Here is a 26,452-nt window from a genome sequence, read left to right as displayed (position 1 = left end):
TAAAACCGAACCCAGTGTGATCAGTTGCGCCCACTGAACAGATGTCATTTTATTGTCTTAAACAGAGGCATACAAAGGCAACATACACTGACAAATCCAGCAGCAAGCAATGACACAACCACGTGTATGTACTGTGCAAACTATTATGCAGTATTTTCACAAACAAATCTTCTTGGCACCAAAAAAGAGCTGGGAACCATGTTTGTATTTGGGGGGAGGAGCTAAAATCAAGAAAACGTGCTGTTTTGCAGATGCAAAAAAAAAATGAACAGAAAACAAAACACTACATGGCATGTCAAGTGACATCCTTCAAATTAGGTCACTTCAGACATATCGCATGCTGTAGGATGTGCTGAATGCACTAAGACCCCACTTGTATGGCCTCTATTTTTGCCCTTTTTCAGTAGTCAAAAAGAAATGCAAAAAAAAGTATTTTGCCATTAAATTTTCAAAATATTAAGTAATGATCAAATAAAACAGGTTAAACAATTGTTTATACAAGCAAAAGCAAGCCTTAAAAATGTAAACAACCACCAACTCTGACAAATGCAGATCCATAAAAAAAACTAACTTGTGATCCACTTTGTCAAAAGAGTTAGTTTTATGCCTAATTAAAAGAATTCCCCAAAATATGACTTCAGTTTTGGCACATCAGTGCTATAGCTGATTTTGACAGATCGCATGTATAAGTTTAGGTCATACAATGCTGTGAAAAAGTATTTGCCTCCTTTCTGATTTCTGTGTTTTTTGCATAATTTTCACTTGTGAAGGATTCATTTGTTCAAACCAGTTTTCACAATTATCACACCGAGAAAACCCAGGAATATCCAAAATGCGGTTTCAATTTTTTTTTTACCATTTACCAAAGCGGGCAAGTGGAAAAAGAACCTGCCGAGACAATGAATTCTGCCGTTCTACCAGGAGATCGCTGATGGAGGACACGAGGGCCCAAACCCAAGCACTTTTGGATCATGCAACAGGACACCGATCCAAAACACAACGGGAAGTCCACCTCAGAACGGACAGTACGCAAAACACAAAATCGGGAGAAGGGGGCAAATACATTTTCACAGCATTGTCGATGGTGGCAGGTAAAGCAGCGTACTTGCAAAAATGTGTGGCATCTGTGTCAAAAGGTGAACACGCCAAAACTGTGTTCCTCAAGGGGATTTGGCTTATGAAAATGATACAAAATAAAAGAGGATTTTCAATCAAAGTCTTAACTGGTGGTCTAAAAACACTTCAAATTTTCACCTAATCATCCTGTTCAATTGGAACTGGCTCTTTCCTCGGGCTTTGAAACTAAAAGCATCGTTATTCCACAAATGTCCCTTTCCTGTCGTTCTGTTGACAAAATGCTCCTGATAATCCAATCATGTAATTCATAGGTCGGGCACCCAAAACTGGCATTGTTCATCTTGTATTCTTTGCCCTCCTGAGTGTATTCCAAAGCACCAATAGCATTAACGGTGGGATAGGCCAGCCACTCTTGGATGAGACGAGGTTGCAAAGTTCCAGCTGTGAAGGCTCTAAGGCAGGTGCTTGTCAATTTGCGGGCTGTCTCGGTGAGCCGGAGGCAGATCCTGGCGCGGCTGCTCGCCCATCCCCTCGTTCCGGTCCGGAGCGGTGTCTCGACGGACGCCGTCCGCAGGTTGACGCTCTTGGACGAGCGCCTCCTGCTCGCCTTGCTGTTGATCGTCGACTGCGCGGATGGCGTCCCCTTCCGCTGCGACGGACAAACGACCGACAGCGTCGTCACGCAAGCGGCCGAGCGCAAGGAAACCATTGAAAAAATGAAATCCCAACCCACCGTGGACCTCGGCAGGGGGCTCTTGTTTTTCAGCTTTGAGTCGTTCCATGTGATCAACGGCCTGGAAAGAAGACAGGCGATCCGAGTGAGAAGTTTGATTTCGGTAAGGTGAAACTAATATCCAGTGAAACGACTCTGTCATCCAGAACCGTTAAACCACGAAGCTCATTGCCGAGCGCCAACGAGCGCGCAATCTACCTGTTGCAACTCGACTTTCTGCGCATTCAGCTGCTCCTGTTGTCTATCCAGCTCCTCTCTCTGCTTCTGAAGGTCAGCGGATTTCTGGTGAAGCTCCTGCTCTTGGCGAGCGAGGTGCTCCTCAAACTCTCTCATCTCCTCGTCCGTGTAGGCCTGGTTCTGCTCCAAAGTCTGCAAACGCAGCGAGAGCCCAGCTCCATTTCACACTGATGTGACAATAATGTTTCTTGAGTTATTTTGTCTTACCTCCCAGCTATCTGGCTCCAAGAACTCTTTTTTATTAGTAGCGGTCATGAACTCATCTAAAGACACCAGCCTGTCCTTGTTGGAATCCACCTGCGAGTGTTCAGTGTGAATAAATGGGCCGTTGATGATACAACTTTAATACAAGGTGACAGGCCACATTCAACCACAATGCATAATAATGAAAGTTGTAGAACAAAATATGCAACCATACTTTTAAAAAAAATTAAATGACAGAGGTGGGCATCTAATATTTTTTTGCTGCTCTGTCATTCGTCAATGCCCCGCCCCCGACATTAACCAGGACTCTCCATGGCTTGGTCTTACATGAGAAGCGGACGTTAAACCTTTTAAGTCAAGTTTATTTGTACCGCGCTGAATCAGCACAGTCTCAAAGGGCTTCGCAGGTGAATCCCCAAAGCGCCCAGAGGAGGAAGGAAAAACTCTGAAGGAAAAAATCCCATCTGTGGGAAAAATGAGAAACCTCCAGAAGGGACCGCAGGTGGGAGGAGTCCCCTTACACTCTTCACTTCAATCATCCAAAATTAAATAGACAAGCATAATACATATTCAATATGCGGCACTAGACTGCAACAAGCAACCATGTCCAATAGAGGGCGTACACATCAAAGCGGCAGGTATGCTCAATGATGACATAAGATCTAGACTGCAATTACCAATCACTTGCACTAAGAAGCGTAATTGCGCTAGAAGCAGTGTCTAACCTCTGCAGTCTGTCCATCGACCCATCTTACCCTTTTGAAAAAACATTTTAAGTGACACAAAACAAAATTCCCATTTGCCCACATGTCACCTGTCTATAATACTCTGTTCCTGGTACTTATTCCTGAGAGGAAGATTTAACGGGGTGAGGTGACAAACCATTATTGAAAGTGACTGTTGACACAGACGGTGATGATTACAATGACCTCTCCGTCGGCTTTCGCCCGTGGTTCTTAAAACGTTTTCGTCATTGAGCGGGCCGTCGGCAAAACGTCCCTCGGTAGCGACAAAATGCCCACCTCTCCAAAATGATAATGTTGTGGCCGGTCAAGTTGAATTTTCACCTCGTTCATGACATGCTCTCTCATGCGTAGCCTCTCCTCCTCCATTTCTACCATGTCATCTTCCTCATTGGCGGGGTCATAGAGTTTTTCCAGCTGAAATATCAGCGAGCAACAGTCAAGGACTATTAGGTCCAAATGCAAACAGGACCTGACTTCTCACCTCTTTGGTGAACAGCGATTCCAGTTCCTGTTCATCGAAAAAGCCGTCTCCGTTGGTGTCTGCATCGGAAAAAGGCAATGCCCAAAGTGTGCGTACAGGTTGTAAGTACAGTATGAACGTCTCTGAGAGGAAGGAAAAAAAGACTTACCGTGCAAATTAAAGAAAGTTTTGGGGTCAAAATCCGCCGGGTCTAAGCCATCAGTATCTTCCCACACTTCCTTAAGCTGATTCTTGCTACCCTACAAGATGAAGAATCATTTCAATGCTAAATATATATCAAAATGATGGTGAGTTGTTTCCCCTTACAAACACTCCTTGCAAAAAATAGGGCAGGGGTCGACCACGGGGAAAACAAACACTGGGAGCAAGCTACACAACCCTTCTGACAGTCAATGTGAGGGAAATACTACACATAGAAAAAATAATTTCAAAATACAGTAACAAAATGTGAACGTGGTTAGCATGTCCACCTCAGAGTTGAGAGATTCGCTTCGGGCTCCTGCCTTCCTCACCGTGTTCTCACTGTGCCTACGTTTCTTTTCTTCAGTTACTCACTCCGGTTTCCTCCCACATTTCAAATCCACGGATGGAAGTTGAATTGGACACTCCAAATTGCCCTTACGAGTGTTTGTGAGTGTGAGTAGTAGTTTGCCTTTTTGTGCCCTGTGATTGGTTGGCAACCAATCAAGGGGTACCCCGCTGACGGCCTGACGACAACCGGGATAGGCTCCAGCAGCCCTCCAAATCAAGCGGCTATGATGGTGGCTGGATACACGCATGGCGGGAAGATTAAATGTCATTTTGGAAAATGGTTTAGTAGTTGAATCAATGATTTGAAATAAACTACCATCACTTGATGTTTTGTTTTTTTCAAATAAATCTTTTTTTTTTTCATACTGATGTGCTGGAGATGTATAATTTTATACGAAGCGCCCATTTTTCAGTTTGAATTAGATGTGTTCATCAGAATGTATATACATTTATTGGTGTTTTACTCAGTAAAGGTTTAATTTGATTTGATTTCCATGGTAAATTTTTGTTATTGTAACAAATACATAGTTCATTCAAAAATAAAACGTTTTTTTTTCTTGTGTAGGAAAATGGTTATCTAGCAATAAGAGTGATATAGTGGAGGTTATCATACTGTCAGAATCTGATGTCGCCCCATGCCTAGCAGCCACCAAAATTGCAAACGAAAAATTTCTCTTGTCATTGTATCGCATGTGGTGGAATGTGCAGTCATGTTGAGTTGAGGACTGTTTCACTTAATATAAAATATTTTCAAAATAAAAGCAAATCAAAGTATTGAAAGTACCAGGCAAAAGTTTGGAATCGCCTTCAAATTCCACTGCTCTCAAATGAATTGCGCCACTAAAAAAATCCAAGTTATTGTCTCGCTGTGAACTGAAAGTCATCAATTACCATTAGAAAACCGACAAATTATTGTCATTTCAATATTTTTTTGAAGTATGCATTCATTCCAAAGCCACCGAAAGTCACCGCAGAACAGTGAAAGAGCTTGTAGGTTGAAGAACTAACTACAGAGTTAGGGAATATTCAGCGTTCGCACCAGAGGTTGTTCTAAGTGAACCAATGAATGATGTGCGTGTGAATGGAGCTCTAGTCACACTTACCGGGTGGTTGACTTTGGGGTGGTCAGCGTGTTTTTTCCTCAACTCTTCATAGTGCTCCTCCTCTCGCTTTCGCTCATCTTCATCCAGCGCCTTCAGATGCTCCCGCCTGTCGTGCTCCTTCATCATTTCGTAACGTTTGAACTCCTCGTGGCGCTCTTTGTCGAAGTTCTCCAGATCATTTGTGGCCTCGATATGGGAAGAGCGGACGCGCACATTGGTCAAATTTTCTTGGCAGGTTTGTGTAGTTAAGTTAGCACAACAATTACTTTTTGTATCGTCGACGCGTGAACATGTTTTTTGAAGGCCTCGCTAAAACAAGGAGAAAGCATGTAAATCAAGCAATTCTTATATTGATCCAAGATTAGACTTAACAAATCAACAAGTATATTGCTGTTGACAAACAAAGCAGTTTAGATATTCCTCACAGTGCGCTCAAATCAGTCACAAAGCAGGGCCTTAAGAATTACAGAGCGAGCGTGCAAACGTTCCGATGGCGGTGGGATTTACCGATTTAATGAGGCGATCCAGGTCGTCCACTTCAAATGTATGTGGGTTCATATGGTTCAAGTATTCAAACTGTTTCAGCAGAACCTGGTGGTCCACTGCGATATCTATTGAGGTGACATGTCAAGTTACGACAACTTCTCGCTACATCATTGCAGATTCAATGCTGATGGTTACCCTACCATTTCCACCTTCGAGGTCATGCCGAGCCTTGATGAGGGTTCTGAGTCGATTGACCTCCTGCCTCTTCAACTCGTCCAGTTTGGTTCTGACATGGTGGCTGACAAAGTCCAGCTCTTTGGCGAGTTTACCTTGCTGTAGGTCAAAACTGATGATTGGTGATTTGCATATCCAGATACTCATGTTGTTTTTAATTACAGCAGCATGGTGTATTAAGTATATGTAAATGTGTTTGCATGGTAAGTTTTAAAATTGCACACTGCGAGCCTGCACTGGTTCATCTGTCCATCTACCCGTTCACTTTTGCGTGAAGATTTCACTTTTTGGAGCTTTTAACCATGTTACAATGGTCATTTCTCACTTGACACCCCCAAAGTGTTATTTGATGTTATTTTATTTTCCATTCCCATGTCATATTATCCGAGGAGCCCTTTCATGTTCATTCCGGAGTTGGGGTACAGAGCCAGCCAAGTAACCAACAATGCATTTTATTTATTAGTTATAAATCTTACTGTAGACAAAGTGGCAAAAATGTGTTTTGTAGAACACAGCCAGACAACCAGCAGGCCTTTGTGATCGTCATCATTTCACTGACGAATGCAGCGTGGACCTTTGCTAATACAACAGTGGATTTGCCTCAAAAATTATAAATGAAAGCTGGTGCAATTCTCACAATTGCACCCGATGGAGAGGCCATAGCCCTTGTTAGCTTTGTTGCACAGAAAAGAACCATGTCTATTGGATCAATTTACACAGGATGGTCACGCTTGTATAGAAACGACTTTGATGGGGCATGCATAATTCTTTTGCTACATTTTACATTTCTCGATGTGAAGTACTGTTTACATTTACTTTTGAGTTTCTTGATGTTGTAAAATCACAGTTGCGCACATACAGTAGGTTTGCATACCCCAAGGTTATGTTTGACTTTTTTCTTTGTTTTTGTTTTGTGGCAACTTTAGAATGATGTCATAAAAGGAGCGCGGAAGCCCATGGTAAGAGGTGCGGTTTCAGACAAATAAGACCTTTTCACATTTTGGTTAGAACTGTCGCTACCTAATAACTTCATATTTTGGAATTAAATAGCCAATGTCCTAAAGGTAACATTTCCTTTTTTATATGAATTTATTGAAAAGTGGAAAGGTTAAAATGCCTAAATCCAACAGAAGCTAAAACAGTGGATTGGAATGCAGATTTCGGAATTTAACAGTAAAGCATTACGCATTTAAGTTACCATATAAAATTAGTTCAAAGAAGAGGAAGCGATTACCGTCATCTATTTTCTTTATACTGATATACATTCCAAAAAGTTAGAACATCAAGGGAAAGCCTATAACAATTTTTGAGTTTTTAAAACTATAACTTACGTGTTCTATTAGTTCTCACACAAACTGCCATATTCATCAAAACTGAATCAAAGTCTTGACATTTTTCACTTTGCGTGCAGTTTCATTTTTTTTACTTACAAAAAAAAGACTTGCCCTCAATATTCAAAGTTTTGCCACATACCTCTACACAATTCATGCCCCTAGTTGTAAATGAAAGAACTGAAAAGGTTTTACCTTAATATCTTCCATGTCTGTATTATGAAGTTTTTCTCGGAAATGTTCATCTTTTTCGAGAAAATCGATGACTTCTCTGAGGTAGCGGTCATAGTGGAGACCGGTGTCCTTTAGAAGAAACAATTAAAAAAATAAAAATGACTAACAGTATTAATAATACACAATACACATTAAACAAATACTGTAGTTGTACTGTATAACTTTTAAATACTTCAATCTGACGGTTTTACATCAAACTTCAACTCGAAACCACAAATAATGTAGCTGAGAATCAGAAAACTTATTTTGAGTACAAACATGACAAAAGTACAAACGTGTGTTTTATTAAGTTACAGTACATCTAATAAGATTGTCTGAGCAGTGTGTGGGAGGAGGGCCTTATTTTAATAAATTATTATCTCGCTCATTTTTTTTTTTTAATTGGTATTCCAAACCCTAAAATCCTTTGTGAAAAATCTTAAAAATCAAGCTGACTAGATGTCTACACCACATTTGTCCAACAGGCAGATCTGGTCCACAATCAATTGTTTGACCCAACAAGAAAACTACATGTCTTGCTGAAGAGTTTTTTCTTTTGATTTTAGGCAGAAAATCTGTGCAAAAATTGCACTATTTTTTTTTAAGTTACACTGTGTAAGATTAAAATCTTAAAATTTAGGATTTAAAGGGAGTATGCCATGTAATTTTTCGCATGCATCTGTGGGCGCTTCAGGGGCATTACAGTAAATGCAGATGTCCGTAGCTATAACAGACATGGCGACATCTGGAGGAGTGCCAACCCCCATGTAATATAACTTAATGATAACTAGACCTATGATTATATTTAAAACATACTGTTGGTCATTAAAAACACATTTATTAGCAAGTTTTTGAAATGTATAATAATTTGTTCATTTACAATAAAAAAGGGTCTAAATTTTACATATTGTCACTTTAAATCAATTCCTGCAAGCATCTCCCTCCCACTAAATCTCTTCTGAGCATAAATGGCTGTTTGAACATAGTCTCCCACGTCGCTGAAATATGTGTCTTTTCCAGTTTGGCAAAATTGTCCTATTATATACGTACAAAGTATTTAAAGGGCTTAACCCAATATAAAATGGCTTTGCAAGTCATTTATTTTACGATGAACTATGCTGCTTATTTTGCTATGTTCACACAGCAGGGCATAAAGCTCATTTCAGATTTGTTGTGACGTCGTTCATATTTCTAAATAACTGTGACCATGAGTGAACTACAAACGGCCCAAATCTGTCCTGCATGCACATTTAGGATACCGTGACACCACACAGAGCGGCGTGTGCTTTAACGTTAGTCTTGAAAGAAGTACTACAATGGATGGGCAAATGGAGTACACGGCAATGTTCAAATGTCTGTCATACCGGAGTCAAAACATTTTCAATTATATTACATTTAACATTTAAGAAGGTTACATTTAAGAAGGAAATTGAGGATGACAAAGGTCGGGTTTTTCGCCTTGTCCGCCATTATGGTTTCGGTTTTTCCAACCTGCTTTCTGCCTTAATGAGCCGAGAATTGTTACAGTCGATGCTTGTTTGTCAAATACGAATCCGATGAATGCGACCTGGATGTTCAGACTGAAGTCACATGGCTAAAGTTTCATAATCACATACTTAAACAGCATGGGCTGCATTTGAAAAAAAAATCTGATCTAGTCATTCACCTCGCCATTGAAAGATCAGATACATGTCACATAGGGGGAAAAAAATCGAATTGAGTCACTTCACACAGTGTGAATGTAACCTTAGAGAATGGCTTTATTAAATGGCTTTGCTTTAATCCAGACAGGTTAAAAAAAATATTAAATTTTCACAGGACTAATAGCCATTTTAGGGAAAACATTAATGTGTTCCATAATAGATTAAAAAAAAAATGTTTGACAGAACTAATCCACGCAAGTTTTATTTTTAAATCCAAGAGTGATTTCACAAGGCTAAAGTGTCAACATCTAAATAATAAAAGGTAAAAAATAAAATGAATAAAAACACATACCACACTTGCAGGAGCATCTTCAATTTTAACCTTTGGATCCTCAACTTTAGTCTTGTCCTTACTGATGGGAACTGCCTCCAAAGTGAAGAGCTGCACCAGCACCAGAACCCAGCTGACTAGCAGGACACGACACCACCACATCTTGACATTGTGGACACAAGAATAGAGCTTTAACATTCACTTATTTTAAACCTTAATGAACTTCCATGTCATACGGCTCGCAATGTCAATACGGCATTTGTTTGAGTCGCCAATGAACTGTTGACGTTAGCCTTAGCACTGGCACTGACAGTTTTAGCTAAGGGATCCCCCAAGCAAGTAAAAATGACCTAATTCTGATGTGATTCTGTTAGTGTCTACAATACAACCATGGTGTAACATGGATATTAAAAGCGACACAAGTTGACTTAAGTGAATACTCACGTTACTGTGGCTGTAAAACAAATTGCTTGAATAAATCTCCGCCGCCTCCTCTCAAGCAGGCGACCTGTCGGCAAGTAGCTTGTGAGTCAACTCGAGGAAGAGTCGAGTCGTAGTATTTCTTTGTCATTGGTCAGTTTGCACGTCGATCAAAGCAACCAACAGTTTGGTTGCACTACACATAGTACGTGGCGCGGTGACGAAACCAGTCATCATCAAAACACACTTGCGCATACGCATACAAATGAACACGTAAAACAAAGGCAAAAACTAAGGCAAACACGTAGTACGTTGTACAAATATACACTGCATTGTTTTTGCTGTATTTGCTTTTATTTAGTTTTGGTTTAGCCTGCTGCCAGTTTGGCTTTGCAAATAAGAATCTGTTCTCTGTAACCTGCATTGAGATCTAACCTAAAAAAATTGGCAAGGTTACAGCAATTTGAATGTATCACGTATCTTGCATAATACTGATTCCCACCCTGATATCATGAAGCAAGTTATAAATAACTTTCACCTCACAGTCTATAGCAGGGGTCACCAACCTTTTTGAAAGTGAGAGCTACTTCTTTGGTACTGACTATTACTAAGGGCACCAGTTTATGCGAAGACATCGAACATGCTAATGATTTCTCACAATAATTAAGGAACAGTAAACATGTAAATCAAGTGAAATAAGTTGTGTTTGTGTAATATATGTATAATTGTAACATTCCTCAAAAATCACAGTTCTATCACTTGTGAGCCATTTGCAGAACAGGCCTGCGAGCTACTCCTTTGATCCTCGCGGGCTACCTCTTGGTGAGCCCTGGTCTATAGGTTTGGTATGAAAACTCCAGAATCATTCTTTACCCCATACCTTGTTGCAGCCAGAACACTGGACTAGTTAATATTTTTATCTTCATGCACCCTGACAGAAAAAAAGCCTAGTTTTGTTTTCTTAATCGATGAACTCAAGAGATAGGCGAGTTTGTTGAGAGAGTCCAGTTTGTCGTTTTTGTTTTGAGAGTATGATGTCTGTACTGTTTTCTGTTTTTGAGGGACTGAAGGATAACCAGGTTAGGTCATGAATATTTTTTTAATACTCACATGATGAAGCGAAACAATTTAATGGGTTGACAGTAGACCTGTATGACAAAAAACATTAATAGTCTGCTTCATATCAATAATTTAGTGCAAGCAAAATTCAAGTTCTCACATTGCTTAAAACACTTGCTTTGTTCTAAAGTCAACTACAGAAAGAGAATTTGTAATCAAAACTGGAGTGCATTAAAATTAATATAACTGAGCAAATCTTTAGAACTTCATAGAAAATGAATGTTAAGAGAAGAGTGGAGGTGGCTTTACTATACATCACTCTTCTGATTTGTAGCAGTAAATTCCACACAACCTGTGGAGGAGGGAAACCGAAGTTTCCCACTCCTGAGTCAGAAGGACCACAGCATGTTCCAGGCCTGGTGATGGGATACCAAACACTTCCATCGGCCAACCATCGGGCATTGCACTGATCCAAACCTGTCAATTTCCATGCGGCATAGAACTGTCCAACTTTAGCAATCTGTGCATTGGTCTTCTTCACAGGCCTGCTGAGCTTGTGTTAATTACATGCATGGCTTTTAAAGGCCCATCTCATGTTGCATAGTTAAATATGTGCATATAAATTACATTTGGCACATTAGCAACTTAATTTCTTATTAACTGCAAGGTCTTTTTGGTATCAACATTTCTAACCAAGGAGTGGAACATCCTGTGGACTGAAGCGGTGCCTTGCACCGTGTTGCTGCCACGCCCCCTTCATGATGTCGTTTGAAACCCGACTGGCCACGAAGGAACAGAAACAATGAAAAAACTAATGCAGTAACGGGAGTCAGAGTGAATGAAGAAGACAATAACATGTGTTTTCCCGACATCAAAATGAACTGGAGTGCCAAAACAAAGCAAAAGACGTGTTAGGATCCGTTCCTCCGATCAAATCTGGCCCCTTGGGAAACCACCACTCATAACAACATTTCCGTGCGCGAATCATGTACTACAACGTTGAATGTCATACTGTATGGTCCCGAATACACAATTTCGCTATTTTGTACTATAAGACTTTGTAACTACTAAAAGAAATATTGCTGTTTACTTGGCCGACTCAGTGTAAAATCTCTCCTCCCCAACTCCGGAATGGAAACGGAAGTAAAAAATATGAACATCTCCTTGGATAACGCGAGCGTGTATTTATTATTGCACAGGCGGTACCGAGGCGCTACAAGGGGCTATAAACGCCATCTGGTGCTAAGAGCGCAGAACAAACAAGTAATTCTTAGAAATGCTTACTTAGAAATGTTTACTGTTGGAAATGAACATTGTAACATTAAAACATTAAAATCTCCCGGAAGTTGAATTTCCATGATACAGGCCCTTTAAGTTTGACCACTGCATTCAACTCAATGCAATAGTCGATTTCAAACTATTTGGTGGAAGGAACTTTTCAGTACAAGACAATTCCTCATATGTAATGTGTTACAAAACAACAGAAATGTTTTTGACACATATTGTTCATTTTTACAGATAGTGTCATCATTTTGCATTTGTGTCTAAAGGGTTTACGTGGAATCCAACCTTCATACCAATTATCATTAAGTCAGTCCTAGCCCACCTTGTATTAAAGAAGCAAAACAGAAAGCATCATAGTGATTGCGAGTCAGACGACGCCTGCTGTAGTTCGGAATGCCTGCGGCGAGCCAGGGGGCTCCAGAAGGTGCTCCGGGCTGGGTGATGGGGTATTGGACGGTCCTATCGGCAAGCCAGCCCGCATTGCACCGGTTCAGGCCATCTTCCTAGCAAAGGAAGAACTGACTGAAGGTGGCCAAAGTGGCATCCTGCTGCTCACGCAACTGCCGAGCCTCAGGGAAGCTCAAATGGTGAAGTCCATGAGGATGCTTATACTGTATGTAAACAGCACACCTGAGGATTTTTAGACCAGGTTTTAAACTGGTGACATTTTTACATTAGAAATGTAGTTTTTAGTTTTCAACAAGGGCAGCATTTCTTGGCATGTTCAAATATCAGCTCAGGCCCTACTGTGTGCAGATGCACGCAGAAAACAGTACTTTGTTAGTTTCCTTGAACACTTCCTTTGAATTTTGGGCAAATTTGGTTAGCCATTCCATCCGTCCATTTTCTAGAGCCACAAGAGTCGCAGGCTTGCTGATGCCCATTTCAGCTGACTTCAGGCTGTATGCGGGAGACATCCTTAACTGGTTGCCAGCCAATCGCAGGGCGCACAGAGCCGAATAACCCAATCACACCTAAGTATAATTTAGTATGTTCAATACTCTTGCAATGCATGTTTTTGGAGTGTGGGGGGAAGCCCAAAGGGAACCCATGGGAACTCGGTCAGAGCATGCAAAGTCCACACAGTTGGCACTAGCTGGATTTGAACTGGGATCCCCGAATTGTGAGACAGACATGCTAATCACTGTGCCACGAGACACCCGTACAGCCATTCCTTTTCTTGGCAATTTGAATTTACTAATGCGTGCCTCCTGTGTCCCACTTCTGTCATGTCTCTCGCTTACTGTTCTCGTTGTTTTTAGAGGTGGACAGTGTTTCTTTATGACAGGGAGACTACTGATTGCGAGTGTAGATACAACTTCCAGGCGGGAGTAGATTACAAATCATGCGTTTTTTTCTTTTGTTAATGTTAGAAAGGATACAGGCTTGGGTATATTCATACAAGTTTTATAGATAATAATTGCATTTGTAGTCAGCGCGTCGAGTGTGGGGGGGTTCCCTTTCTTGGGGGGGCTTGGCAATATATAATTGAGAAGCACTGCCATAGACAGACCTTGAATTATTTTATGGTTATTTCACACCCCACCAGTAAGCCCCTTTGTATTTTTATTTTCCCCGAAACTCTTTTATGGGGAAACCAACTATATATTGCGGTAAAGGCAGTGCTTTCCATCCAACTCATTCAAGAGATGAAAGGTCTTCCCAGAAGCCATGCAAGACTGTTATTATTTTGAATATTATCAGTAATTGTGACTTTCTCACCCTTCATTTATTTTAGACATCAATCTTTGTTTCATACCAGTGTTTGTAGGTGTCCCTGAGTTGGCCAGTGACAGTGATCTTAGACCTGTTTTATGTAGTTTTTCTTACAGATTGCTTTTCATGCTTCAGTCACTCACAGATAACTTTTTAGCATATGATTTCACTGACAAGTCTGCACATGTTTGAAACCCACAGCCAAGTCTCACTGAGCTGTGGGTAAGAAAACTAACTGTATATTACCAACTCTAAACCCAATAATCCATGACAAGAGACAATATTATGTCTTCATCTTTAATTAATGACCTTCATTGTAGCTCAACAATACATTTTAAAAAATATTTCATTTTTATCTTTCTACATGTTAAGTGCTATAAATCTGTTATATCATTTTTTTTAAACAGGAATGAAAAATACATCCGAAATGTGTAAACAAAAGTACCTTATCTACTCACAGCGTACCAAAACCCATATTGCACTAACTATGCTTCATAATGCTACATTGTGCTCCCCTAGTTAGCCTTGAGAGGGATACTTTTTTTGTTAGAATTGCATTTATCCTTTATAAAGACCATTAAAAGGACAGAAAATGTGTTCAGACCCGACAGCACCCGTATTAGCATGGATGCTTGTACATGTGAAAATAAGCAAAGACAGCCGATTGGTTTTCGGTATAAGGTTTTTAAAACATGAAAAATTTAGAGCAAGGATACACCGTAGAAATATGTCAAGTCATAAAAAAAGAAAGAATGTTTAAGTCCCATCTATTTCGCCAACACGATCTTCCATCCATCTAGTAGTTATACAGTAAGATGTAAACTCTGTCATAGGAGGACAGGACAAAGTCAAAGTGATTGGCGTCTAGTCATCGCAGCCAAGCAGCTCCATGCGTAGGGTGATGCGCTCGTGCCACTCCCAGGGAACCACTCGGACATATCGGGCATAGAACGGTGGCTCAAATACATTCTTCACATGACTGTTGTTGTCAATGTTGCCTTGGAAAAGCTGCAAGGAAGGTAATATGACTTAGTGACTGAAATGATACATAAACAATGTTGTCAACTGAATTAAATATATTCTCTCATAGGAGGAAACAATGATGTTAGAACGTCAGGTTCTGCTGTGCTCAAGCATGGTCAAATGGTTCAAACATTTACCCTACTCTGAATAGTGACAATGTAGGTCACATGGACAAAATCACCTTTCTAATACAGTACCATTATGTTTTGTCTGAGAGCATAAAGCAAGTTCAAGAAATCCATAGGTCTCAAACTCCAGTCCTCAAGGGCTGCAACCCTGCATGTTTTTGATGCTTGTTTTAAACACACCCGGTTCAAACTTTTAGTTCATCAGCAAGCACTGCGGGAGCTTGAAAATGATTCTAATCATTAAAAATAGGTGTGTTTGAGAGAGCAGCATCCCAAACATGCAGAATTGTGGCCCTCAGGGGCTGGAGTTTGAGAACCATTTAGAAATGCATGATTGTATGAGTGGGGTGTCAAAGAACATAAGAGTCTCTCCACCTTTGACACAGTTTGTCCTATTGGAAGAAATTCCTATACTGTCTGAAATCTGAGTGCTTATGTCCCGAAAGAATTGATATATTTTTGTTAAACTGCAACCTGGTAGTGAAACAATAAGATTGTAACACGGAAATTGTAGATGATGAAATGCATAAAATAAATAAATTAAGAGAAATGTTTTGAATTTATAGAACTGACCTGATCTTTGTCTGTGTTAGTGTCCTTCACCATACTCCAAGTCTCTTCATCATTACTGTAAGCCACTTTGAATACAGACACATATTGTACCACCCCAAAGTCTTTGGCGCCCTGAGTAATAATACCCGTCACACGCTTTGTCTTCTCAAAATCCACCTAAGCAAGAAAGATTAACAATTCATATTCCTGAAACATTGCTAATACAGTGTAGACATTAACACATGTGCACCGCACGTCACCTGGATCCACTCAGAACGGTTGTTTTGGGAAGGGGACCACGCATTAGTTTTCCCCTGCTTATCCAGACGGGCAAACTGAGGGAGCCATGTGAAGGAATCAATGCCCCATGTGCGAAAGGAACTGGAGGCAGAAAGTTGGCCATCTGAGATCAGTCGTGACTTCATTCCCATTGGCTCTGAGCACCCTGTTGTGTTTGAATAAACTGTGAATAAAACAGCAGACAGAAGGGAGGAATGGAAAAACCAAGACAAGAAATCAGAAAAGATGAATAAATTAAAACAGAGATGAGATTAATTAATGTCCTCCACCAGAAAAACTGAAAGATATAATGGAACAGCTCCAAATAATTTCCAATTCTAACCAATGCCAGAATGGGTACTGAGGAATAAGGCACAAGGAACAGTGACGAGCAAGCAAGAAAGTGCGCAGCGCAAAGATTTTGCTGACATTTGCAATGAATCATATATATATATATATATATATATATATATATATATATATATATATATATATATATATATATATATATATATATATATATATAAAAAAAGCATAATGAGTCCTGTGAAAACATATTCCCCCATCCTAGATTTTTTTTTTTTTTTGCATATTCATTACCTGCAAAGGCTTTGTTTAATCGAAACAATTTTTTTAAGTTTAGGCCGTTTTTAAATGATGATTGTGAAAAAAATACAAAACAATCTAACCCTATGTGAAAAAGTATTTGCCCTCCTAATCAAATCATAAAACAACTTACTAACCAGTTTTGGGGAAGCCAATTTCAATTTCACAGGCCACACCTAAATCTGATTGTTACCATATTTGTTGAATCAAGAAATCACTTAAATAGAATCTGTGAGAAAGAGTGAAGTAGGCTACAAAATTCCAAGAACAAATAATGCCACCGTTCAAAGAAATTCCTGAAGAAATGAGGAATGAAAAGTGATTGAAATCTATCAGTCTGGAAAATAATTCAACACCATTTCAAAGGCTGTGGGGGCTCTAGCAAACCACTCTCAAAGCCATTATTCACAAATGGAGAAAACTGGGAACAACGTTAAATCTCGCCAAAAGATTACTTCAAGAGTGCGACTTATCCAGCAGATATAAAAGAACCTGGAAAACCTTCCAAAGAACTGCAAGCCTGAGTTAAGATCAAGGTTCACCACGCCACTATAAGAAAGACAGTAGCCAAAAAATTACATCTATGGGAGGGTAACCTGGTGAAAACCACTTCTGTCGCAAAGGCAGGGTAAGAACACATAGGAACATCTCACATTTGTCAAAAAACATCTTGATGATCCTTAAAACATTTGAAGAAACATTTTGTGAAGAGATGAGTAAGCCCCATTTGATAAAAAGAACATGATTCCAACAGTAAAGCATTGTGGTGGAAATGTGATGGTTTGGGGTTGTCCAGTTTTCACAGGACCAGGACAACCTGCAGTGATTGACAGAAAAGAAATGAACTTAGAGTTTACCAGAAGATCTTGAGGGAGAACATCCATCATTTTGTGCCCTCCAACTAAAGAGTTCTTGGATCATGCAGCAGGACAATCACCCAAAACACACCAGCAAGTCCAGCTCGGAATGACTCAAAAATACAAACAAAAATAAGGTTTTGGAGTGCCCAAGGTCTGGGTTTAAATTAAATTAGGATGCTGTGGTGTGACCTTTAACAGGCAGCTCCTGCTAGAAATCCCTCCCAATTGGCAGTTGAAACCACTTGCAACCATTTGATTTCAGTGATTGCAGCCAAACAAGTCACTACTAGGTTTAGTGGGCAATTACCTTTTTACATAGGGTCAGATCATTTTTGTAAATAAAATCAATTTGAAACTGTATTTTATACATCCCTAGGTTGTCTCGGTGTGCTACAAGAGATGAATATGCAGAAAACACAGGGAGTTTTTCCTGTCTTTTTTTACAGCACTAGAGAGAGAGAGGAGAGAGAGAGAGAGAGAGAGAGAGAGAGAGAGAGAGAGAGAGAGAGAGAGAGAGAGAGAGGGAAAATAACAACAGTACAATGAAGATAATAACAGTATAAAGCAGAGATGCCAACTCCTATCATCACCTCTCAGGATCATTGGAGCATCTGGTGCAGCAAGACTGTAGAATCCAATATTTATTTGGGCATTTTGTGACTACATTTGACAATAACACAGTAGCAGTTTAACATGGTTTGTCTCAGCATTTATTTTCCTGACAAATGCTACTTGTTCTTCCAGGGCAGACACTTAGAGATGTGGCACCCTAGACAAAATGTTTTGACAAGCTACTTTTGTAGTTCGGGGAAGATGCAATGACATCAACAGACGTTAACAAAGTTGGTTACAGTAGCTGGTAGGGCCCAAATCTTATGTCAGCCAATCACAATCACTGCGGGACTTAAAGACTCACTTTTAAACACCAAGTAGATCTATGTCGTTCCGTGCTCTCCGGAACTTTTTCAACTTCCAGCGGAACACATGGCAACTGCCCATAAGAAAATACAACGTGACCAAGTTGGAACACACTTGGCATCTCTGTATAATATCAACCTATTGTCATGACATGTTGTATTATGATTCACCATGAGGATTCGGTTACAACCTGATGTTTTATTTACCATTGAGTTCGCATCCCACCAACTCCATGCGCAGTGTGCACGCCTTACGGCAAACCACAGGAATTATGCGAATGTATTGGGCCACAATGGGTGGGTCGAAAAGATTGGTCTTTGTGCTGTCGTTGTCGATGTTGCCCACCAAGATCTGAAATGCAAATTATTGCAGATCATTATTGACCGTACAAGAAGCCCTAATTAGAGATTAGTGCTGTGTTTAATCATGCGCGATAAAGTTTAACCTTGTCTCTTCGTTGTCCATCCATTCTGTATGTGGTATAAGTCTTCCCATCAAAGCTACTAGACACCTTGAAGGCCTTTATGTATTCTGCTGTGCCCATGCGACTGGCGCCTTGCGTTATTATTCCTGTTAGACGCATCTTCTTCTGCATGTCGATCTGGTATCAAGAAATGATGATGTGTTATTATTGTTGAAGCTCTCCAGTTCCCTACCGAGAATGACCTTTCTCACCTCTATCCAAGGATTCTTGTCATTAGCAGCTGATGTCCAGGCATTGACGATGCCTTGATTGTTGAGCCGAGCCAACTCCGGGCCCCAACGCTGGAGACCAAGAATACCATAGTACACAGAAGAAGCTGAAAGCTGGGACTCTGCAATTGCTCCTCCCTCCATCCCCAGAAGAGAGATACAACCTGAGATACAAAAATGGAAATACTTTTACATTTTAAATTTGTAGGGAACAATATTATGAAAAGTACAAAACCATATCAATCTATTAGTCTGATGCACTTATAACAAAAAAAACAACAACTTGACCTTCAACACCATTTTACAATGGCACTTCACAAATGAAATCATGACACACATTAAATTAGACACAGACAGAGGTTTTATGGCTTAACAGCCTGAAGACAAAGAAAAGTCACACCCACGAGACTGTTTGAATTGTTTCTGAAAAAAAGAGGACTACTTCCCAAGCAGATAAGCTAATATAAACACAATAATTTTGTAGTCAATCAAGCGCTACTCTGTATTGAATATAAAACTCTTATTGAAAAGAAAGAAATCCAGTGTCTGAAGGATCTGCCAAAGCACCGCTAGAGTGCTGGTAGAGCTAGCAGAGAAGTAAAGCACCTTCATTTCAAATTCTTTCCAAGAACATTCATGAAAAGAATCTGTGACACAAGACAAGCTCTGACAGAGTCCAACCTTCATTGGAAACACTGCAATCGGCTGTACACTCGTTGAGTGCCCCCCACCAGACACCTTGAGCGACACAGTAAAACACATTTCCTAGTCCCAAAGCACATGGAGACTACTTGGTAGAAATCCCACATGAAAACCAAATTGCTCCTCCTGAATCCAAGGTTAGACTTCCCAAAGGATCATCCTTACTTGAAATGCTAGTATACAGTAAAAGTCCAAATTTCCCAAACATCTTCAACAACACATGATTTCAAACACAAAAAAAAATCATAGCTGTGATCTGAAAGTCATTCAAGTAATAAAGCATCGTTCTCATTGTAAAGCTGACTCAGACTGGTCAAAAGGTCAGCTTTCAATAATCCAAAGTATAAAACATTACGGTTTTGATTAACATTGTTTTTCTTTTCCAAATAATTCTAAAAGTATATATATATATATATATATATATATATATATATATATATATATATATATATATATATATATATATATATATTTTTAGCGTCACCAACTTAAAGTAGGGCTTAATCTAGTATTCTAGAATTTTTTAAAGGATGAGAAAAGACTGACGTAGACGGTATTCCCAAACTTTTGATTGGCACTGTACATCATGCTAAAATGAACACATAAATGTATGAGAATAAATGAGCCGATATTTTACTGAGTACACGTACGTAGATGGCACTGCTTCCCAACATAGGGCGACGGGCATTGACAGGCGTAATCACCATCGAGATCTCTGCATATGCCTCCATTTCTACAAGGCCGGTTTGCACAGTCATTCACATCTGTAAATAAAGACAATGTTATTATTTTCTGCGCATTTGAAATCACCAAAGCCAAGAACACAAAATAAAGTGGTTCTGACCATAATAGACTCTTTGTCGATCATAGAGTATATTTGTATGACCGCATATGGTTTCTGTTTCTTTTTGCTGTATTTTTTCCTTACCCATGGCAACAAAGCACTTTTCTTGACTAGTCCCTTTCAACAAGGTCCATGTTATGGAGTCAAACCACCAAAGTGTGGCACCACCAAGCTCTGAACTTCACATGGTCAATACGTTTAAAGCAACAAACATTCATTACTTACTACCCCAGCCCCCCCCCCAAAAAAAAAATATGATCTTTTTCAGCGTCCTTAGGTGGCTTCATGTATATTAACATTATTTTATTTTGATTTAATGACGATAAAAATGCACCATATTAACTAGTGGAGATTATATTTAAAAGTACAAGTAAGTACTTAACTTAATTTTGTTCATTTGTATAAATGAAACAATTTCCCATAACAATGATAAACAATAAATATGTTGTGCTACCTCGTGTCACATGGCCTAAAAGGCTCTGCTAAAGCAGACGACAGGTTGACGTAATGCCACTTGGATTCTTGCTCCGCTAAGAGGATTGGTCAAAACTTAGAAACAAATACCAGTATTGCTGTGACAACACAAATGAAACGGATGAGGAACACTTGATCCTACCGAGAACGGGTGCAAAATATTCTGACTGATTTCATCTTAATCCAGCACTGCAGAACGTGGACTCAACTAGGCACTCAATTTCGTTAACAATATTTAGTTTTCACACAAATAATATGCATACCAGTAGTTACCTGAAATGTACTGTTTCATTACTACCAGATTATTAGTTTAAGACTTAACTAAAGCTTGCTGACTTTCACTCTATGAATTGGTCCCACCCCAAACCACTAGACCATTTCAGCCAATGGCGTCTGACACAGAAATAGAACTGGAGCAGGGAGTAAACTCAAGAAACTCTACAATTGGTGGTCAGCCTGTGGGCTATGGGACGGGGTGAGCTTTTCATTCAAAATAAATGCCTCTTTAATAATATTGTCAAGGCGTTAGTGTTAAATTACTTTAAGATCTCTTTCGTTTTAACAACCACTGCTATGAAAAAAAAATGCTATCTTGTTGTAACACTCGGGGGATTTAAATGTAGTCAATAAGATATTTGCACCCACAGCACAAGACTGTGAGAACCTATGTGGGTGGCATCTGAATGCTAAGAGTCTTGGAGGGGAGATTTTCTCACTAATTAGCCAAACAGAATATCCTCTGTGAAAGAGGCTCTTTCATGACACTAGAGCAGGGGCTCCACATCCCATATACTGGGAGGCAATGACAGCATTGAGCTCAATTGTGAAAATTTGCTCTTAATGTTTAACAACAGTGCCACATTTTCTGGACATTTTGTGGAGTGAACATCAGAGTGTCAAAAAGGGATTGTACAGGAAACCACTTACTGATCTGGCAATGAGCACCCTCAAAGCCTGCCCTGCAATTGCAGATGTACTCGTTGAAAACATCTCCCCTTCTGGTGGGAGCGATTACTTGGCAAGAAGCATCATTCTTACAAGGGTTGGGACTGCAAGGTCCTGAGTGAAACAAGGTGGATAATTTCAAAACAAGTGTTGATTTCAATGATACTTAGAGGATGACTTGTGTTTGCTACCTGTCTCTGTAAGGTTGCACGTGTCTCCAGCAAAGCCATCTGCGCAGATGCAGATGAAGGGTTCCTCTCCTACCCCAGTCACACACGTTGCTCCATTATGGCAATTATTCACTTCGCAATAGTCACCTAGTAAAGGGTATTGAGGGAAACAGTGTGAAATTAATAATCCAGAAATTACATGTCAAACAATTTTTAATTTCAATTGAAGGGCCCACATGTTGAGCTCTTTGACTAACTCGATTTTTTCTGATTGTTTTTTTCTACTGAACATATCATGCTATGGTGATAACACACATTTTTTTCTGACAAAATGTGGGTAACAAATTTATTTATCCATCCATCCATCATTTGAACAGCTTATCCTCACGAGGATGCTGAAGCCTGTGCTAGTTATCGTCGAGCAGTAGGCAGGTTACACCCTGAACTGGTTGCCAGCCAATTGCATGGCACACAAAGACGTGAAAAAAGCATTCATTTTTTTGTTGTTGTTTTTTGTTTTCCCATGACAGTGTTCATGACAGTATCATTCTCTCAAACATACTTAGGGACAATTTCAACACATTCCACAGGGACACATTCCTAACGTGCATGCCACACTGAGCGTGTGTAGAGTACACAACTCGAGCGAGGGGAGAGCAAGATGTTGAGTGAGGGAGGGAGCGCTATCGTGAGCGCGATGGGAGATTTTGAGTGAGAAAAAGGTTTTTCCGTGCTCAAAATCCATCGACGCTCGCTCAAACTGTAATCATTGCGCGCTCATTACTTTTGTTTTCTGTGCTCAAAATCTATTTTTTCTCGCATCCATTTTTTATGCACAGGGAGAACATGCAACATGCAAACTTTACACAGGGAGGCTGGAGCCTGAAGCAAACCCACAACCTTCACACTGTGAAGCTGATGTGCCACCATGCCGCCCAAATGTATTTATTCATTCATTGATTTAAAAAAATAATAATTGTATGACAAACATATGCCTCAATGTGCTGCGTCAAATATTAGGTTCATTTTGATCCTGTGATTTTTTTTTTTTTTTGTGAAGATTTTGTGCGGGCTTCTCATCAGTTATAAATTTAGCTGCATCTTATCTGAGCATTTTCTGAAATTTGCAAAAAAAAAAAAAAAGTGAAAAATTTGGGACATCAACAGAGAACTAAAACAAACACTATTTGCAAAAAAACTCCACTACAAACGATGACTTCTTGTTTTACAACTATTAATTTGATGAATAAAGTAGAAAAAGTCACACCACTCAAGAGAAAGCAACAGAATGAAAAACAAGTATTTTGAATACGTCTGTGGTGTTTTGGTGTGGAATATAGAGTGCTAGAGAACTGAGTCATATTTCTTGGACGGCTCCAGAAGATCAGGCAGAAAAGCACAGTGGGAGTGGCAGGGCACAGATTTATGAGATTTATGAGTCATAATCTGACTGTGTGTTTACTCATATGATGCTATTTGGGGTCATTACTCCTTCCCTCAGCAACATCAGGTGGCTTTGACATAAATGTGTTGGAGAGGGTTAGTGAGTTTGATATCCCTTTATAAGATAAATCAGTGCTATTGGCATGGAGAATTTGAAAACGTCTTCGTACTGTCGTTGAGTGGTTTCTGCCTGGGCCTTCTTGAACCCACTGTTTAGTTTTCTTGGTTTTGCAAACTATCCTCGGCAGTTCTAGAATAAGCTTGTTTTTAAAACTCACAGCTCCTGCACAGAGCTCAAGCCTGGGACTTACAATCTGCCAATGAGGGAGCTTGGGACACATATTCTGACCCAGTCTCTTTCCAAACTGTGGTTCGATGACTGTTATACCCTAAACCATACTAAACATGTGACTATGACCTTTTCCATTTCCTCTGTTCCTATCAGTTTGATGTTGCAAACAACATTACAAACTCAAATCCAAAGAAATTGAGACCATTTATAAATCATAAATAAAAACACAATACAATTATTTGCAAATCCTTTGTTAGTTTAAGTACTAGCTCATCTGAAATGTAATGCTTGCAACATGTTCTAAAAAAGTTGTGGCAGAAGGTAAAAAAGACTAAAAACTTTTGGGAATGCTAATCAAAAATCTGGAAAATGAAACAGGTTAACAGGCAAGTAGGGAGCATGTAGGTACCATGTTTGTGTATATAAAGAGCTTTCCTAAAGTGCTCAGTGATTCTTAAGAAAAAATGAGGCAATGTTTACCCATTTGGGAAAGAGTTTGTGAAAAAATAATTGAACAATTTAATGAGAATGTGATTTCATCATAAAAATAAAAAACATAATATTGTTCAAATTGTTCAGATAATCTGGAGAAATACCTCCATGTAAGAGGCAAGGCCACGAACCAACATTGAATGCCCATGATCTTTGATCCTTCAGGCGGCACTGCATCAAAAACTGACACTGATATGCAATGGATATCACAACTTGGGCTCAATCATCAGAAAAACATTTTCAGTAAATATAGTTTGGAACCATCCATAAGTGCAATTTACAGCTCTACTATGCAAAGCAAAAGCCATTTATCAACAATGCCCAGAAATTCCTCCGGCCTGAGTTCAAATTCATAATAGATGGACTGATGCAACGTGAAACCGTGTTCTGCGGAAAAGAACCATCCAGACTGTTATGGACATAGTGTTTCAAAGCCAACATCTGTGACATATGGGGCAGTTTGTGTTAGTGCCTACTTACACATCTGTGAAAAAACAATAATTTATCACTTCAACATAAAATATATTGTCTTTGTCGGGTTTAAATAAATGTAGGTTGAAAATGATTTGGAAATTGTATTTCTTGTTGTTGAACACAACGACCAAACGTCATTGGAATTAGGGTTGTACAATAGTTACAATTTTAGGCCAACAGCACGGTCAACAAAACGTGTCTGTGTGGTTAGGATTAAGAGATTGTAGGATTAGCCAGGTGCAAGAAAGAAGCATACAGCTCTTGGTCTGCCGGGAATGAGAACGTAGACAACATGATGATGCACTGACAAAATGCTCAGGATGTTTGCTGTCAATGTGTGCGCAACAGGTGCTGGATGTAAACATGCCGTCATGACAGAAGACAAGCACCAGCCAATGGCATTCTGGGCGGCCCTGACATGTTTGGTTACTATTTTAGGCAGATGATGTGTGTGCAGGTGCAGGAAGTTGGCAGGACAGCTCCAGGTTTGTCTTAGGTCAGGTGAACAGACAGCTGCTTTATGGTGGCTCCAGACACAAGCACATATGGCGCTATTTTTTCTCCATCTGTACCACCTTATAATGTTTAACCACTAGCATGCCCACTAATAAAAACGATTATAATGAAAATACACAAGCACAACCAAGAAATGTTAATATGAAGTGTGGTAATTATCTCACAGTTAATATAATCAGAGGGGAAGAAAATTGCCCCTTGCAATACAAGGAGCCTAATTACAGTATTTGGTCACAAATTAATCACTCTGGAATAACAAAATGCAAATGTGTTACCCTTTAAAAGAGAAAATGTATATCCTAAGAGCAGGTGAAACTCATAAATAACTGGTATAGGTAGGAATACTATTAAGGATTTTGCACATAGCAACAGTGCAACATAATGCCATCATTCAAGTTAATTTTTGACTTCTAATTCAAATTGTTCTCAATTCCAAGAACATAATTAAAAGAAAAGGCCAAAAAATTGCTTTCGTTAGCTCAGAAAATGAATAATACTTATAACAATAATAATAATAATAACAATAGTAATAATAATAATTGCATGGTTCGCAATGGTTCCAATTTGCTATCTTTAATCACTGCAACATCATGTGGAATCTACAATTGTCAAAAAGTACATTTCATGTTTCATGCATGACAAATAAACTTACCCTTAACCAACGACAGGCAAAGAAGAAATATAATCGCTGTCAGGTTTACTTCTCTTGCATTTCTGGAAGATGTCATACTTTGTTACGCTTTATTAGGTCAACGCGGTTCCGAATGGAGCAGAAACTCGTTGTTACTGCATCAACGTTCACGGTAAAAAGTAAGAATTCTGAGGGAGAGAGAGGAAAGAAGAAGCGGTTAATCCCAAGGGAACGTGACGTAATCTAGGGGCGGAGACTTTGCCACTGAATTTAACAGTAATACGGTAGTCTTGAATCACTATTCATAACTGAACTCTTTTTTTCTTGTTGTGCTTATAAAATACATCTGTATGTTTGACACCATGTTATGCAAAACGTGAAATTGAAACGACCTGTGAATGTATTTAATCAAATGATCCTGTGATGTTCCAGTAAAACAATAAATAAATAAATAAATAAATAAATAAATAAATAAATAGTAAGCTAAATAAATAAATAGTAAGATAGTAAAATACCAAAGTGAATGTTAGACATGTTAGTCAATGAGACGCTTGACTGAGCTAATATTTGGTAAACTCTGA

The 26,452-nt window shown here is 39.4% G+C and overlaps 2 protein-coding genes and 1 pseudogene across 3 annotated transcripts; all 3 read right to left on the bottom strand.

The window, feature by feature from the left end:
* Positions 1-20: 20 nt before the first annotated feature.
* LOC148424991 (nucleobindin-2-like) lies at positions 21-9,885 on the bottom strand. Its single transcript, XM_088412553.1, has 13 exons — positions 9,795-9,885; positions 9,372-9,512; positions 7,359-7,466; positions 5,799-5,931; positions 5,620-5,723; positions 5,113-5,298; positions 3,627-3,717; positions 3,479-3,537; positions 3,319-3,411; positions 2,255-2,344; positions 2,009-2,179; positions 1,811-1,871; positions 21-1,726 (listed from the first exon to the last, which is right to left on the bottom strand). Exons 2-13 carry the CDS (start codon positions 9,510-9,512, stop codon positions 1,530-1,532), a joined length of 1,434 nt encoding a protein of 477 aa, XP_088268679.1. The 5' UTR covers positions 9,795-9,885; the 3' UTR covers positions 21-1,529.
* Positions 9,886-11,144: 1,259 nt separating this feature from the next.
* LOC148424990 (hyaluronan and proteoglycan link protein 3-like) lies at positions 11,145-13,030 on the bottom strand (annotated as a pseudogene).
* A 1,082-nt stretch (positions 13,031-14,112) lies between these two features.
* Positions 14,113-26,066, bottom strand: LOC148424989 (lactadherin-like). Of its 2 annotated transcripts, none has more exons than XM_088414091.1 (10): positions 25,893-26,066; positions 22,045-22,170; positions 21,836-21,967; positions 20,241-20,354; positions 18,871-19,052; positions 18,641-18,796; positions 18,402-18,546; positions 15,793-15,977; positions 15,554-15,709; positions 14,113-14,837 (listed from the first exon to the last, which is right to left on the bottom strand). In XM_088414091.1, exons 1-10 carry the CDS (start codon positions 25,966-25,968, stop codon positions 14,694-14,696), a joined length of 1,416 nt encoding a protein of 471 aa, XP_088270217.1. In that variant the 5' UTR covers positions 25,969-26,066; the 3' UTR covers positions 14,113-14,693. The 2 variants fall into 2 exon arrangements, with proteins under 2 accessions (XP_088270217.1, XP_088270216.1); XM_088414090.1 differs by having other exon boundaries at positions 15,793-15,995; positions 25,893-26,064.
* Between the last annotated feature and the right edge of the window lie 386 nt (positions 26,067-26,452).

This window comes from Hippichthys cyanospilos, chromosome 4, assembly GCF_059441005.1.
Source record: "Hippichthys cyanospilos isolate Australia breed blue-spotted pipefish chromosome 4, RoL_Hcya_1.0, whole genome shotgun sequence".
In the NCBI taxonomy this organism is placed as follows: Eukaryota; Metazoa; Chordata; class Actinopteri; order Syngnathiformes; family Syngnathidae; genus Hippichthys; species Hippichthys cyanospilos.
Note: the sequence above shows the minus strand (reverse complement) of the source record. Positions and strands in the feature narration are given on the sequence as shown.

Coding starts and splice junctions, on each gene's coding strand:
- LOC148424991 (XM_088412553.1), bottom strand. CDS start 9,512: ATGTGGTGGTGTCGTGTCCTGCTAGTCAGCTGGGTTCTGGTGCTGGTG. Junction 5,724..5,798: donor TGACCTCGAAGGTGGAAATG/GTAGGGTAACCA, acceptor TCACCTCAATAG/ATATCGCAGTGGACCACCAG. Junction 2,180..2,254: donor TGGAGCCAGATAGCTGGGAG/GTAAGACAAAAT, acceptor CTGCGTTTGCAG/ACTTTGGAGCAGAACCAGGC.
- LOC148424989 (XM_088414090.1), bottom strand. CDS start 25,968: ATGACATCTTCCAGAAATGCAAGAGAAGTAAACCTGACAGCGATTATA. Junction 18,797..18,870: donor ACAAGAATCCTTGGATAGAG/GTGAGAAAGGTC, acceptor TCTTGATACCAG/ATCGACATGCAGAAGAAGAT. Junction 15,710..15,792: donor ACCGTTCTGAGTGGATCCAG/GTGACGTGCGGT, acceptor TTTCTTGCTTAG/GTGGATTTTGAGAAGACAAA.